The following is a 15,981-nucleotide window of genomic DNA, read 5'->3' as shown; positions in this document are numbered from 1 at the left end:
CCCTTGAGCACCAACCCACCAACTAGAAGTAACAATTGAGTACCAATAGCACAAACACAAATAGTGAATAAAAAAAGGGAAAAATTCCCATGTGATTCTTCAGTGATTTGATACAAATACTGCTAAAATATGGAGTAATAAAACACCCCAAATACCAAAATAATCCTGAGAGAAAAAAAAAACATGGGAGCCATAGCTTTTCCTGACTAAATCTGATTAATCAATTTATTTTTATTTTGCTGGCGAGGGGAGATGTTCCCATGAAGTTTTCAGGAGGAACGGAGGCCCCCTGGTAATTCTCAGCCAACCACCTCAGTGGTCCAATGTAAGAGCTTAAGAAAGCAAAGCTGCTTAATACTTGCAACACAGGAATACCCGGTCACCCCAGAGGTGCTGGGGGCCTCCGGAGTCATGCCCGACAGAGCTCTAGGGCATCCAGAACTGTACACAGCGATGTCTGAGAGACTTTCTGGTGTAGAAATTAAACCTGATGAGGTTATTTGGATATTTACCCTAACATACTGAAATGAAAACAGACAATTATAGATAATGACCAATGGAACAGAAATGAGAGTTCAGAAATATACCTTCAGATGTGTGGACAATAAACCTTCAACAAAACTTGGTATACAAAGAAAAACAAAGAAAGCCTCTTCAAAATATTGTGATGGAAAAACAGGTTAACTATAACACTGAAAAAAAAATGGACCCCTCTAACTCACACCACAAAGATGAATTTCAAATGGAGTAAAGTTCTTGATATTAGACCCAAGTCATAAATTACATTATGGAAAACATATGCAAAACTCTCTATAGTATGAACTTCAGAAGTATCTTTAATAACTTAATGTCACCGGAAAATAAACAGGAACAGAAATAAAACAAATAGAACTAATCAAATTAAAAATTTCTGCACTGCAAAACAATGACTAAAACAAAAATGCCCTCAGTGAGAGAAAATACTTTTTCATCACAAATCCAGTATCTGAGGAATAGAAAAGTACTAATAAACTTAACAACTGGGGCCAGAGAAATAAAAAGCAATCACCCTGCATGTGACAGACCCAGGTTCAATCCCTGGCACTCCATACAGTCCCCCTAAGCCCACCAGCAGTGATCATTGAGTGAACTGTAGTACTGTAGGACTGTCCTTGCGTTGTTCATCGATTTGCTAGAGCGGGCACCAGTAACATCTCACAACAAATTGTGAGACTTGTTGTCACTGTTTTTTGCATATTGAATACGTCACAGGTAGCTGGCCAGGCTTTGCCATGCGGGCGAGATACTCCTGGTAGCTTGCCGGGCTCTCCGAGAGGGGCGGAGGAATCGAACCCGGGTTGGCGGAGTGCAAGGCAAACACCCTACCTGCTGTGTTATCACTCCAGCCCCGCTGAGTGCAGAGCCAGAAATAAAGTCCTGAGCACAGCTGGACATGGCAAAAAACCAAGAAGAAAAAAACAGGAAAATGAACAACCCCAACAAAAATAGTAATCATGTATAAACATTCTCAAAAAAAAAAAACAAATAAAGAAGGCCAATAGGCATGTGGAAAGTTTTTCACTTTGTTGAACTGATTTTCACTTTTCACTGGGGAAATACACATTTTAAAAGCAATGAGATATCACTCACACCAGTGAAAATTTCATACTTCAAAAAAAATAGAAAGAATTAGTGGTGGCAAGGATGTGGTGAAAAATAAAAAAGAAAACTTCACTCTTGATAGGAATATCATCTGGTTCAACTACATTAAAAAACAGTGTAGGGGCTGGAGCAATAGCATAGCGGGTAGGGCGTTTGCCTTGCATGCAGCCAACCCGGGTTCGATTCCCAGCATCCCATATGGTCCCCTGAGCACCACCAGGGGTAATTCCTGAGTGCAGAGCCAGGAGTAACGCCTGTGCATTGCCAGGTGTGACCCAAAAAGCCAATAAATAAATAAATAAATAAATATGTTTCAAAAAAATGATGGTTTCTATACAGCCTAGAAATTCCTCTTTTGGCATGCAACTATAGGCAACAAAACATTAATTCAAAAAGATACTTGCACTCTTATATTCACTGCAGTGCTATTCACAGTAGCTAAGATCTCGAAAAAAGCCAACTGAAGAGATGAATAGGAATAAAGAAATTTTATGGCACATATAGACAATGAAATTCTACTCATCTATAAGATAAAATTTTGCAGTCTGTTGCACCTTACATGGAATTGGCTAGTATCATACCTACCAAGCTAAGTGAGTGAAAGGGAGAAGGGTAAGTACTGAGTGATTCCATATGCGGAGAGCAAAGAAACATATTAAGGAAATATTCAATGGCCAGTGGAAACAGACCGTAACAACCCACCTATAAAACTGTTTGCTAAGAAGGGGAAATGGGAGTTGAGAAGGAACTTAAGAGATACAGGTGGAGAGATGTGGTTATTTTGGTGCTGTGGTATAAGCAGCAACATGATATTCCTAGAACATTAATACCAACAGCATCGTAAATCACAGTTCTTTAAGTCTTTTATGTTATATAAACCATTTAAATGTACCCCAGCTATTTTAAACAAATGGTTATTATATGCCCTTAACAAACCTCCTTAAGGTTAAACGCTAAAAATCAAACTAAAAATCAGTCTCTGAGCACACTTGTCAAGCAACCTCTAGCACCAGTAACCCAGAAAGAAAGTGACAAAGTATCATATTGATAAACATAAAAAGAATATAAAAGTGGAAGTTTATTATACAAAATTCTGCTAACCAAAATTTTTGATGCTAGACTTCCCCAAAATCTGAAATTCTAATGAAATTAAAAATAAATCAGATTCTTTCCATGTAAAATTAGACATTGATAGATCTAGTTTAAGCAAACAATATCTGGAATGCATCATTTTCAAACTAAATCTGTGGGGTTTTTGTTTGTTTTTATTTTTTATTAGTGAATCACCGTGAGGTACAGTTACAAACTTAAGAACTTTCGTGTTTCAGTCATACAATGATCGAGTACCCTTCCCTCCACCAGTGCCCATTCTCCTCCACCAATGACCACATGATCCCAGTATCCCTTCCCCCGATCCCTCGCCCCCTTCCCCCCACCCCCCACCCCAACGCCTTTGTGGCAGGGCATTCCCTTTTGTTCCCTCTCCTTTTAGGTGTTGTGGTTTGCAACAGAGGTACTGAGTGGCCATCATGTTTGGTCTACAGTCTACTTTTGGCATGCATCTTTCAACCCAAACGGTCCTCCCAACACCCTTTACTTGATGTTTCCTTCTTTATCTGAGCTGCTTTTTCCCCAGAATGTGAAGCCGGTTTCCAAGCAGTGGAGCAGACCTCTGTTCCTTATCTCTACTACTCTTGGGTGTTAGTCTCCCATCCTATTACTTTATATTCCACAGATGAGTGCAATCTTCCTATGTCTCCCTCTCTTTCTGTCTCATTTCATAAATCTGTGTTTTTAACTTTTAATTTTTGTATTGAGTCACCATGAGATAGTCACAGAGCTGTTCATGATTGGGTTTCAGTCATACAAGGTTCTAACACCCATCTCTCCACTAGTGTACATTTCCCACCACCAATGTCCCCTTTATCCCTCCTGCCATCTTCCCCAACCTCCCACAAGTCTGACTCTATGGTAGGCACTTTTCTCCTTTGTCTCTAAATCTGTTTCAGGAATTCTTTGTTACCCTAAGATAACCATTTTCCAGAGTGGTAATATAGTATATAAATAGTAGTATACCATTATTGTTATATAGCAAAATACCAATCAAAGACGAGAGAAAAACTTCTGAACATTTATAACAAAAACAAATTCAAAGCAAAACTTAGTGAATGTATACTTATGTAACCTAGATATAACATATAAAGGATAGGGAGCCAGTTTTCAGTCAACAACCAAAAAATGATTCCTCAAAACAGAACTTTATTGAACTTGGAAAGCACTGGAAAAGCACTTTTCTTCCAACTTTTTATATTGCAGTGGCAGGAATCAAATCTGAACTCAAAGTCTCAATACACAATTGGCATGTGCCAGGGATGGCTAAATGCAAGGCAACTACCAAACCCCAGTACTATCTCTATGATCCCAAAGTATTCTTAAGAAATAAATAATTTACAGAAGACTGACTGCAGTAAAAAGAACATATATTTCAACTGTGTTACTGCAGTCAAGTGCTAGTGTCAGTAGAGAAGGCAGACCCTTTTTTATTTTTGATGATCAATTTATGTGGGTGTAACATAAACTAACACATGCATAAAAAAAAACTAAATTTGGGGCTGCAGTGATAGCACAGCAAGTAAGGCGTTTGCCTTGCTCACGACCAATCTGGATTCGATTCCCAGCATCCCATATGGTCCCCCGAGTACCGCAAGGGGTTATTCCTGAGTGCATGAACCAGGAGTAACCCCTGTGCATCACCGGGTGTGACCCAAAAAGAAAAAGAAAAGCAAAAACTAAATTCTTATAAGAATGAAGATGAATGGCTCAGTGGAAACCTTAAGAAACAAAGTAGGTAATTAATGATCCAATTGAGCAGGGACAAACACATTCCCTCCAATTCTACCTTTCTTTTCCAATTTGTTTGTTTTTGGGCCACACCTGGCAATATTCCAGGATTACCCTGGCTCTGCTCTCAGGAATTACTCCAGGTGGCACTAGGGGGACAATATGGGATGCCAGGAATCAAACATGTGTCAACTGTGTCCAAGAATAGCATCTTACCCAGATATTATCTCTCCAGCTCTCAATTCTACATTAAAGGATAGAACAGAAAATGGAGAATGTAGAAATAGAATGATTATAGAGTTATAGTCATTCTAAACAATTATATGAATAGTCAAAAGATAAAGAGAAATTAAAATGTCTAATCTACAAAATTAAATCATAAATTAATAAAACATACTGACAAGTAAGGTGCAAAACTGAAGACGTTCCCAGCAGAAAAGTTCTTGAGGAAAAACCTCACCATTTTTTGCTATTTCTGCTATGATGTTAGCTACTTTGACAGTGCAGGAAGACTGTGGAATCAATAGACTTGCAAATAGTTGAAGTATTCCACTTCCTTGAATTTTTTCACTTGTTTCCATATCTGAAAGAGACACAAGCAAAGAGTTTCAATGAAAATCTTCAATACTACACTGACATATTAAGGAATTTTTACCTTTTATAATAAACATTAGCTTCAATATACAACGGAAATTATTACTTATATAAAATTACCTTCCACTCCACAGGTTATTTTAGTTTTATTTGTACCAAACATCTGTAATCCATTATTTTATATGCTTTATGATACAAAAATATGTATAATTTGATAGTTTTTGCGGGTAGGGCATTCGCCTTGCAAGCGGCCAACATGGCCGACCCGAGTTCGATTCCTCCACCCCTCTCGGAGAGCCCGGCAAGCTACCGAGAGTATTCGATATGCCAGACACAGTAACAACAAAGTCTCCAATGGAGACGTTACTGGGCCCGCTCGAGCAAATCAACGATCAACGGGAGGGCCTTTACCTTTACCTTTACCTTATGGTTTGATTACAAAAGAATACTTTCTGAATATAATTTTGATACAAGTTTTGATACAAGTTCTAATTCTTTATATTGGGAGTAGGAATGCATTTTTCTACTTTCCGAAATCTGTATTATGACATATTATATATCACAACTCATGTTATTATTTAATATAATTCCTATGGACTCCGAAAATGCTATAGCAGTTTTATTAAATGTCAAAGAAAAGAACAAACATCTCACAAAGATGGCAGGAAAGGAACAAAATGAAAAAGCTTCCTGATCCACAAACAAAAAAAATCCTAAGTACAGAAGTGTGTGCAATGGTTTGCAGAAGATTAATCAAGACACCAGTGACCAGCAGGGGTATCTCCACTATGGCACTGTGGCAAACTGTGAAACACTCTGGAGGACAATCGAGGAACTGTACCCCACCATTCCAAGGGAGGAAAATGGTGACATCAGTGAGGGAACAGAGGCTGAAGCACTTGTTGAGTAACAGCAGTGAGCAGAACCAAAGGGGCCATAGTACTACGTTTGTATACGAGTGGATACTGGCATGTCCATAAGAAACCTGGAGAACAAGGGGAAATAGAGATCATGTCCTAGGCAACAAGCCAGCTGAGATAGCATGATGACAGCAAAGGCCACAGCATAGGATCTGCAGACACAACCCCGCCTCCACCCCTCCGCATCATTTTAATGGTGAAGCTGTGGGACACATTTGGAAACTTGGAGAAGGCACAATGTGGCCGATGTTTCACCGAGGACTGAATCAGGTACACCTACAGAAAACTAACAGAATACAGTGTCCCTGGGTAACAGCAGATTACAGCAGAGCCAATTTTGTCTTGAGTAAAGAAACAGGCAGGTGCACACTCTAGTGCAGATGGCCTGTGACAGACAGGTTGCTGGAGGTTCACAGGTTCCCCTGGCACTGAAAAGCAGCCAGGCATGCACTTAAGCACAAGTACCCATGGGTATACAGTCTTCTGGTGATTCATAGGTCACCAGAAACTGAAAAAGGAACTGGACACAAGCTACAGAGTAGTTGCTCACCTGCAGATATTTTGTTGGTGATTCACAGGCTGCTAAAAATGCAGGTCAGGATAGCTGTATTCACAAGATATACAGCAGCCATCAAGAAAGACACAGGAGATAGAAAGTTCAGAGCTACTAAGCATGCAGTCAGTAAGACAAAGAAGTGCTGTTCTGATTTGAAGTATGGCATCTAAGATTGACGTAACTTAGCTGATAACTTCCTATGATCACCAATAGGTCTGAGTTCAATGGCTGAGACTACACAAGTCCTTTAAAACTGGTGAAAGAGTAGCCATGGCTGTTAGAAATCAGAAAGTCACAGGCAACAACTTGATCTTATTACAGAAACCCAAGATCAGTACAGAACAGCTTGAACTCCATCATTTGCTCTTATGCAGAAAAGGCAGCTCAGGTAGAGAAGAGACCACCAAGTAAAGGGTGCTAGGAGGGCCTGCTCAGGTTGGGAAATGCGTGCTGAAAGTAGACTATAGACCAAACATGCACTGTAGCACTGTCCTCCCGTTGTTCGATTTGCTCGAACGGGATCAGTAACATCTCCGTCTGAGACTTGTTACTGTGTTTGGCATATTGAATACATCACGGGTAGCTTGCCAGGCTTTGCCGTGCGGATGAAATACTCTCGGTACCTTGCTGGGCTCTCCAAGAGGGGCAGAGGAATCGAACCCGGCTCTGCCGGGCCAGCTGCACACAAGGCAAATGCCCTATTGCTGTGCTTTGCTCCAGCCCAGACGGAACATGATGGCTACTTAATACCTCTACTGCAAACCACAACACCCAAAAGGGGAGAGAGAACAAAAGGGAATGCCCTTCCACAGAGGCAGGGTGGGGCAGAGGGGGACGGGTTAAAGGTGGTGGGAGGGATGCTGGGACCACTGGTGGTGGAAAATGGGCACTGGTGGAGGAATGGGTACTCGATCACTGTATAACTGAAATGCAAACATGAAAGTTTGTAAATCTGTAACTGTACAGTGAATAACTGGTTATTCACTAATAAAAAAATTTTCAAACAAAGAAACAACCTAAAAATGAAGGAATTCAGTATATCAAAAGGTGGGAATGAAAATAGAGGGAAATCCTCAACTACATCAAATCTTACTAAACTTTCCATGAGACTAAAGAACAACAATCCCTTGATGTTAGACAATATTAAAAAAGAAGATCATTAGAACAATACATATGCTCAAATAATTTGATGTTATAAATGAGAAAACTCATCCAAGATAAATGAAGATGCTACATGTTATAGAACCAAGACTCAACAGCACAATGGAAGAACCCTAAATTCAATAAGTCTCCACAGAGAAAAGTTGCAAGGTACAGTACACCTTCAATAAAGTGGTGAGAGAAAAGGAGAAAAGTAGAGGAGAAAACTAAGAACTATATCTGACAATATTAAGAGGAACCAATCCAACATAAGATTCCTGAGACAGAGGAGAAGAATCATTACTAGAAGAAACAATATTTGAGAACTTCTTCCATCTGAGAATAAAGACAAACTTTATGATCCAGGATGCCCAAAAAGTTTCAAGTAAACATAAACAGGACCAGGGATGTAATACAGCAGGTACAAAGTTTTCCTTGTATGCAGCTGACCTGAATTTGATTTCTAGCACTCCATGTATTCCTCTAAGCTCACTCAGCAGGAGTGACTCCAGAGCAATGAGCCAGGAGTAAGCCTGGAGCACTAGTGGGTATGGCCTAAAATAAAAAACAATAACAAAAAAAATTTAATAGACCTAAACAGGAAAAAGGCACAAGGTAATCATAACAGCGAGAAACAAAGAGAAAGACCACTTCAAATGGCAAGAGATAAGCAAGCATTGACATTAAGGGAAATTCTATCACAGCCACTCTTATTTCTCAAATAAAACTCTAAGCAAGAGAATGGAATTATATGTTTTTTTTTCTTTTTTTCTTTCTTTATTTATTGAATCACTGTAGGAAAGGTTACAAAGCTTTCAGGTTTAGGTCTCAGTCATGCAAATATCAAACACATTTCCCTTTACCAATACTTATTTTTTACCATGAAGAACCCCAATAAAACCCCACCCCCCACCCCTCCCAGTCCCTGTGAGGCAGATGAATTCTAGTTAGGACTCTATCTGCTTTGATTAGATTCATTGTTTCAATAAAAGATTCACCACTATTATTTAGAGTTTACCTTCCCCCAAATCAGACATGCTGAAAAAGCATTGTGAAGTGATTTGCTTTCTACAGCTGGGTTCAAGAATTAAATGTTGGTTTTGGATTTCTGCTATTTTACTTATTGAACCTGGAAGTATTTCTACTGAAAGTCAGATAGTTAAGAAATTGGTTTTTGTGCTCTGGAGTCGTGGCCGTGCTGGAGAGCCGCTCATGGGGGGCAACTGGTGACCTCGGTAGGGTGTGAAGGGTGGACCGGAACACCCCCCTTCCCATGAGGTTTTAGTCGCCCCCACACCCCCGGCTCATACCTGCTGTCCACAAGGCTCCCATGCGGCCGCCATCCTTCTTTCCAGAGAAGAGAGGGCAAATGGGGCAACACCCTTTCCCCTCCGGCAGACTTGATGGCCTGGATTAACGCACAGTCCGTTCCCTTTTCTGCTCCAAGCTGCTGGGTTCTGCATTAAGTCCTTGTGCTTCTGGGGCTGTGGCCGTGCTGGAGAGCTGCTCGTGGGGGGCAACTGGTGGCCTCGGTAGGGCGTGAAGGACGGACCAGAACGCCCCCTTCCCATGAGGTTTTAGTCACGCCCACACCCCCAGCTCATACCTGCTGTCCCATGCAGCCGCCATCTTTCTTTCCAGAGAAGAGAGGGCGAATGGGGCAACACCCTTTCCCCTCTGGGCAGACATGATGGCCTGGATTAACGCATAGTCCAGAGAATGGAATTATATGTTTAAGTAGAGAATGAAAAGAAATTCCAATCAAAAATCCTCTACTCTGTAAGGTTATCATTCAGATTTGAGGGAGCGATAAAAAAAATTCCCAAATAGATAGACTTTTGTTGCATCTAAACCATTCTACAAGTAATACTAATCAGATCACTATTAAAAAATAAAATAAACAAATATGCAAAGGCAAAAATGATGAAAAGAGGGCAACAAATTCCCTCATATTAATAATGTCTCTAAATGTCAATGGACTGACCTTTCCATCAAAAGACAGAGTGGCTAGATTAGGACACAAAATCTAAGTGTCTGCTCCTTAAAAAAGGTACACTTGAGGGGCTTGAGCGATAGCACAGCAGGTAGGGCATTTGCCTTGCACGTGGCCAACCCAGGTTAGATTTCCAGCATCCTATATGGTCCCCTCAACATCACTGGGAATGATTCCTGAATGCAGAGCCAGGAGTAACTCCTGTGCATCACCAGGTGTGACTCAAAAAAAAAAAAAAAGGCACACTTGAATGCTCATGATAAATGCAGGCTCAGACGGGAAGATGGAAAACAATCATACAGGATAATGATAGACTTTAAAAGGAAAGGACAGCCACACTTGTATCAAACTAAACAGCATTTAAACTAAAGCAGTAATATTGCAACAGGAATTTGCTTTATCAAGCACACTGAGACAATCCAAGGCAGGGAAACAAAGAGATCTATATTACATCAGTTGATCAGGCTGGTGGGTCTAGAATAGGCAAATCTTAGACAGAGCTCAGGGGTCCAAGAGTCTGTTTATATAATGCATTGCTACAAACTCATCATTACTTTGCTTCATGTTCAAGCAATGTGGGGGCAAATACACATGACAGTATCTTATCAGTATGATTACAGAGTTTCCTAAAATCTGCATTTTCTTAACTTGGAACAGGGAAGTCAAGACAAGGTGGGCATCTTTTTAAAACTATCCACCCACAAGCAAAATAATCTCTTTAAAATACATTCTTTAAATCAATTATAAAACTAAAGAAACATATAACAAATTTCCATCATAACAGTAAAAGATAAAATGAACATTACACACTGGTCAAGAGTCCATCTCTTCTTAGCAGACACGAAACAAATAAAGGAGCAACAAAGTTCATAAAACTGCTAACAGAATAGATTAGATGCTGTATGTTGTACAAACATTTTCTCCCATTCAGCAAGGTATCACTTCAGTTTAACCTGAATTTCTTTTGCCGCACAAAAACCTTTAGTGTGGGCTAGAAAGTATTTATTCTTCTTTTTGTTGCCATTGCCAGTGAAATGGAATCTTTAGAGACACCCAAGTCTATACCCGGAGGCATTCTGTCCATGTTTCCCTTAGTGTAATGTGTGAATTCTAGTCTAACCTAATTAACTAGATTAATTCACTTTTAATTAACTTGTGTGTGGTGTGAGATATAGACACAGCTTCAATTTTTTGTTGTTGTTGTTTTATTTTTTTAAGTGGTTAACCAGTTTTCCCAATATCATTTTTTACTGCCTTTCCTTACTCTACTTCATGAATCCAGTTTTTTAGATTAAATGTTCATATATTCCAGACCCCGTGAAGGCTGAGTCGTCCAGGACACCCGGGATGGGGGGACGGGGAGGGGCAGTGAATTCAGTGCCCACTCAAATGGGTCCCTGGCAGCTGAAAGCCTCTACATCCCAGGAGAGTCCATGCTCTTAGCTGAACTCCACTGCTCTGATGAGCTTTATCTAAGAATTAATCTGTTGAAAAATCTGGTTATGCAGGTTTTGTGACTGAAATCACTAGGCTTTCAGGAAGTTGGGAATGGGCTACCTCACCCCATCTCCCTGTAATTCCAGAAGCTTCCAGCAATTATGCACACCCGCCAAAGCCACCACCCAGTTAAAAATTTAACTCCAGCTGTATCACCCCATGAAAAATTTTGGACTTCCTGGAGTGAGATCTCAAACTCTACAACATTGATAAACAGGAGCAGCACACCAGATTGGATGGGATGTAGCAGAAGACAACCAATCTCGATGAACAGAATATAAACACTGAGGACTTAATCTGCAACATTTTAGTAATCTAATAGGCATAATAATGATGGGAAGGTGCAATGGTGGTAGGACTGGTGTCGGAATATTAAATGTCTGCAACAAATCATTAATAACCTGGTAAATTAATTAATAATTTTTAAAATGTTCATATATCAACGAGTTGGATATATGGAGTCTAAATTCTATTCAATTGGCCTTTGTGCCAGTACTACAGTATTGACTGCTATAGCTTTATAGTGTAATCTAAAATTGGAAAATGCAATACCTCCCATTCTCTTCATTCTCAGAATTGCACCTACTAGTTCATGATTCCATGAAAATGGCATTTATCAAAAAATACTACAACCAGTGTTGGTTGGGAGATGGTGAAAAAGGAACCCTCAATTTATTGCTGGTGGAAATGTCTTCTGGTTCAACCTCTACAGATATTAGTATGGAGACTACTCAAAAAAGTAAAAATAAAGCTTCTCTATTCTTGGTATCAACCCCCACATACAAAAACATTAACTCCAAAATATACATGAAGAGCAATGTTCATTGCAGCATTAAGTACCACAGCCACATTACATAAACCCAAACATTCAATGACAGATGAATTAATAAAAATGTTGTGACACATACAGCATGAACACTATTCAATTCTAGAAGATGAAACCCTGTAGCTCTTGCAACATGGAAAACCTGGAGAGTACCATGTAAAGTGAAGTACGAGGGGGAGGACAAATATGATCTCAATTTCAGTATATAGAGATACAAAATAAGAGAATACAGTAACAAATGATGACAAACCCTTGACCTCAGATTACAAAACTGTATCTAGTCTTAGGTATGACATAAGACAATAGTGAAGATGCAATAACTCTAATTCAATACCATAAATGTTAAGACTACTTAACCATGCTGCCTAAATTACAATTTAAAAAAAACCTCACCTCGTATTAGAAGACTATATTGCTCCATACACAGATTATGCTTTTCATAAAACTCATTTAAAATCACTAAAGAGAAACAAGTAACAAGTAAAAGTCACTGTGGCCATGGTATTCAGAAGTCTAAGAGGCATCCACTTTCCTGGCCTTCTTTGTAAAAAGAATCTAAAAGAGTCCTTCTATGAATCAATGCCACTTCATTTATCTGTTACTTAGAATATGGCCATTAAAAGACAACAGGGGCATCTGTAATGGTGATAGAAATTGCCTAGGCCAGAATTTTGAAATTATTTTTTTTTGTTTTGGGGGCACACCCAACTTTACTCGGGGCTTATCAGGGACCAGTTCTGATAAGACTCTGGGGAACTGTGCAAAGAAACCCTGTGCCTGTGCAATCTGATTCAATAACAAAGCTTTATTTCCAATCCCCAAGTGCCAAAATTCTTACTCAACAAAAACAAAACGAAACATTGTAGTTGGACATATACCATAAATAACCCAAATCTGACATTCCTGAATTCAAATTTACTCTTCCTTAATTCAAATCTCAATCTCAGTGATTGGCAGAAAATCCATCTAAGCCAGAGAGGCCTTAAAGGAATTACAATTTTTTCTTTTAATAAATGCTGTTATATCACTTGCTTTAAATAGAATACAAGTTCCATAGATTCCATCTCAGCAGCACCTTCTGCCTATCCCATCCTCTTTACATCATGGTGCTTCAAAGCTCAAGCCTTTATAAAATGTAACTATCTTCTGAAGGTCTCCCTAATTCCAGTCCTTGCTGCTGTCATCTACTTTTGACTACTTCCAGAAAAATAAATTTCAGAAGCATGTATTGCACATTACTCCTATGCTAAATAATCTGATGCAATGTAACTTTTAAACATTCAAGAACATCCAAATATCAATCTATTCCTTAATACACCTACGTTGATAACCTATAATCTCACCTAAAAAATCTATTGCTTATATTTCATTATATAGTTTAGGTGACATGAACCTATAAATTATTTATAATAGCCCAAATTAATTCTTATTTTATCCTTCCTATGGTCCCCAAAGTCCTCCCAGGACTGACCCGAGAAGTCCTGGGCAAAGATGGGTATAGCCCAAAAACAAAAAAGATAATTTAAAAAAAAAATTCTTTCAAATCCACTGTTTGTGACATAGGTAGAACACATGCCATGCAAGAAATCAAGCCACTAGTTTGACCCTAGTGCCATGGGGGCATGTGCCAAATACAGTACAGTGAACTGTGTTTCCTGAAGCTTTCGAAACCTACTCTGATCCCTGGTGATGCAAGTAATTTCCAGCAAAATCAAGGATAGGTCTGCATAAGGACCACTGCCTGAAGGGATGTAAAATGTGATAAACAATGCAACTAAAATAGTGTACAAGCATCACTTCAAGGAAGCACAATCTCTGGCAAGCATATGTGTGAACTCCATTACAATCCAAGTGGTACCTTGCAAAGTACCACTACCCAGTGTAAAAGCACAGCCCTCTGATGCATAATTAATTGTGAGCACCCAATTAAATGTACAAGAATCACGGTAAGGGGGGTGTGAAGCCACCAGCAGGTCAACCTGGACGTGCATTGAGAGTGCATCAGCAGCCTGATGGTTCCTCCAGGCTTACTGATACCCCAAATTGCCACTGTACCTCTGGCTAGACCCCAACAACTTGGGACGAAGTTTCTTGAGAAATTAGATGGCCAAAGATTAGGTGTGTGGAAGCCACACCTACAAACCACCTCTGGCTCAACTAATCAAGCTCATTTACTGACCCTGCTTCAGAGACCCATAAAGAAATCTCAAAAGAGATCAAAAGCTACAGTTAATCTTGTACTCACAAAAAGCTGAACAAACTACAGTGAACTGGAAGCGGGGAGGAGGGTCAGTCTGATGCCCATCCAAACAGAGTCCCTGGCAGCTGCTTGCTCCCACAATCCAAACTCGCCACCATGCCTCTGGCCAAACACCACTATCTCAGGACAGACCTCACAGAGATATTAACCTGTTGAAAACTCAAATATCTGAAATCTTCAGGTTTTCTCTGAGTTGTAATGGGCTATTTCCTACTACTTCCCTATACTCCTGGAAGCACCAACAGTCACTTCCATGAACCAACTCCAGTGCCACCATGTAAACTCTTCTATAAGCCTTGCTTCAGAGATCCATAAACAAATCTCAAAAGAGATCATAAGTCACAGTTAATCTTGGACCCCTGCAAGGCTGAACAGACCAGGGTAAATCGAAGGGGAGCAGATCAGCCTGGTGTCAGCCCCAGCAGAGCCCCTGGCAGCCACTTCCTTCCACAATCTAAAATCACCACCATACCCCCAATCAGACTCCACTGTCTTGGGACAAACCTCATCAACACATAATCTGCTGAAAAACTGGGTATGCAGGTTTTGTGATTGAAATCCCAGGCTTTCTCAGATTCGGGATAGGCTACCTCCCTGCACTTCTGTACTTCCAGAATCCTCTGCAATCACATCCACAACCTCAAACTCCCACCCAGTTAAAAAACCTACCCCAACTATAGACCAAACATGATTGCCACTCAATGCCTCTTTTGCAAGCCACAACACCCAAAAGGAGAGAGAACAAAAGGGAATAAATACCCTGCCACAGAGGCAGGGTGGGATGGCGGGGGGGTGAGGGGGGGGAATGGGAGGGATACTGGGACCCGTGGTGGTGGAAAATGGGCACTGGTGGAGGGATGGGTGTTTGATCATTGCACAATTGAAACCCAAGCACAAAAATTTGTAAATCTACAACAGTACCTCGTGGTGTTTCACTAACAAAAATTTTTTAAAATGATGGAGAATGGGCACTGGTGGAGGGATGGGTACTGGATCATTGTATAACTGAAACCCAAGCACAAAAATATATAAGTCTACAACTGTACTTCATGGTGTTTCACTAATAAAAATTTAAAAAAAAAACAAAACCTACTCCAGCCTTACTTCTCAATAAAAATTCAGAACGCCCTGAACAAACACAATGTACCTCTTAGTACCTGTGTATCATTAATGCACAAAAGGAGAGAAAGATAGAAGAAAACTGCCTGCCATAGAGGATGGGGAGAGGGAGGAGGGATTGTGGGATGATAGGAAGGAAACAGGGGCCATAGGTGGTGGGAAATGTACATGGTAGAGGGATGGATGTTGGATCACTGTATGACTGAAACCCAATCATAAACAGCTGTGTAATGGTCTCTCTCATGGATATTCAATTAAAAAAAATCTTTTTAAATCACAGTCAGGGATCTGTGTGATCTCTCAGTCAAAACAACAATACAGGAAAGAGAAAGAGGGAAAAATAAACATGAAAAGGAAACAACATTTATGCAGCACAACTAAAAGGTTTATAAAAATATAAATAAAGGCCTCATTTTCCTGTATCTTATAAATTTTATACAATATGCCTACATTATTTATATGTGAAAAATGCATTTTGAGGGCTCTGAAAGATGGTTACTTACAGCACTTTTCTAGCAAGCACATGGCCTCAAATTTAAAACCCAGTGCTCCCCACAAGCCCTGAAGCAATCCTGACAGTGCCCCAGTTAAGGA

The 15,981-nt window shown here is 39.9% G+C and overlaps 1 protein-coding gene across 3 annotated transcripts in view; it reads right to left on the bottom strand.

Annotated features, from left to right (window-relative positions):
- RAP1GDS1 (Rap1 GTPase-GDP dissociation stimulator 1) overlaps nt 1–15,981 on the bottom strand; it is a 247,978-nt gene that overhangs the window by 151,832 nt on the left and 80,165 nt on the right. For all 3 annotated transcript variants that reach the window (XM_056132662.1, XM_056132663.1, XM_056132664.1), the window contains exon 3: nt 4,943–5,065. In XM_056132662.1, the coding sequence (XP_055988637.1) occupies nt 4,943–5,065 (123 nt within the window). The remainder of the gene's footprint in view (nt 1–4,942; nt 5,066–15,981) is intronic.

Source organism: Sorex fumeus, unplaced genomic scaffold (assembly GCF_029834395.1).
Source record: "Sorex fumeus unplaced genomic scaffold, SorFum_2.1 ptg000095l, whole genome shotgun sequence".
NCBI classification, from domain to species: Eukaryota; Metazoa; Chordata; class Mammalia; order Eulipotyphla; family Soricidae; genus Sorex; species Sorex fumeus.
The sequence above is the reverse complement of the archived record's forward strand: the minus strand, read 5'-3'. Positions and strand labels throughout refer to the sequence as shown.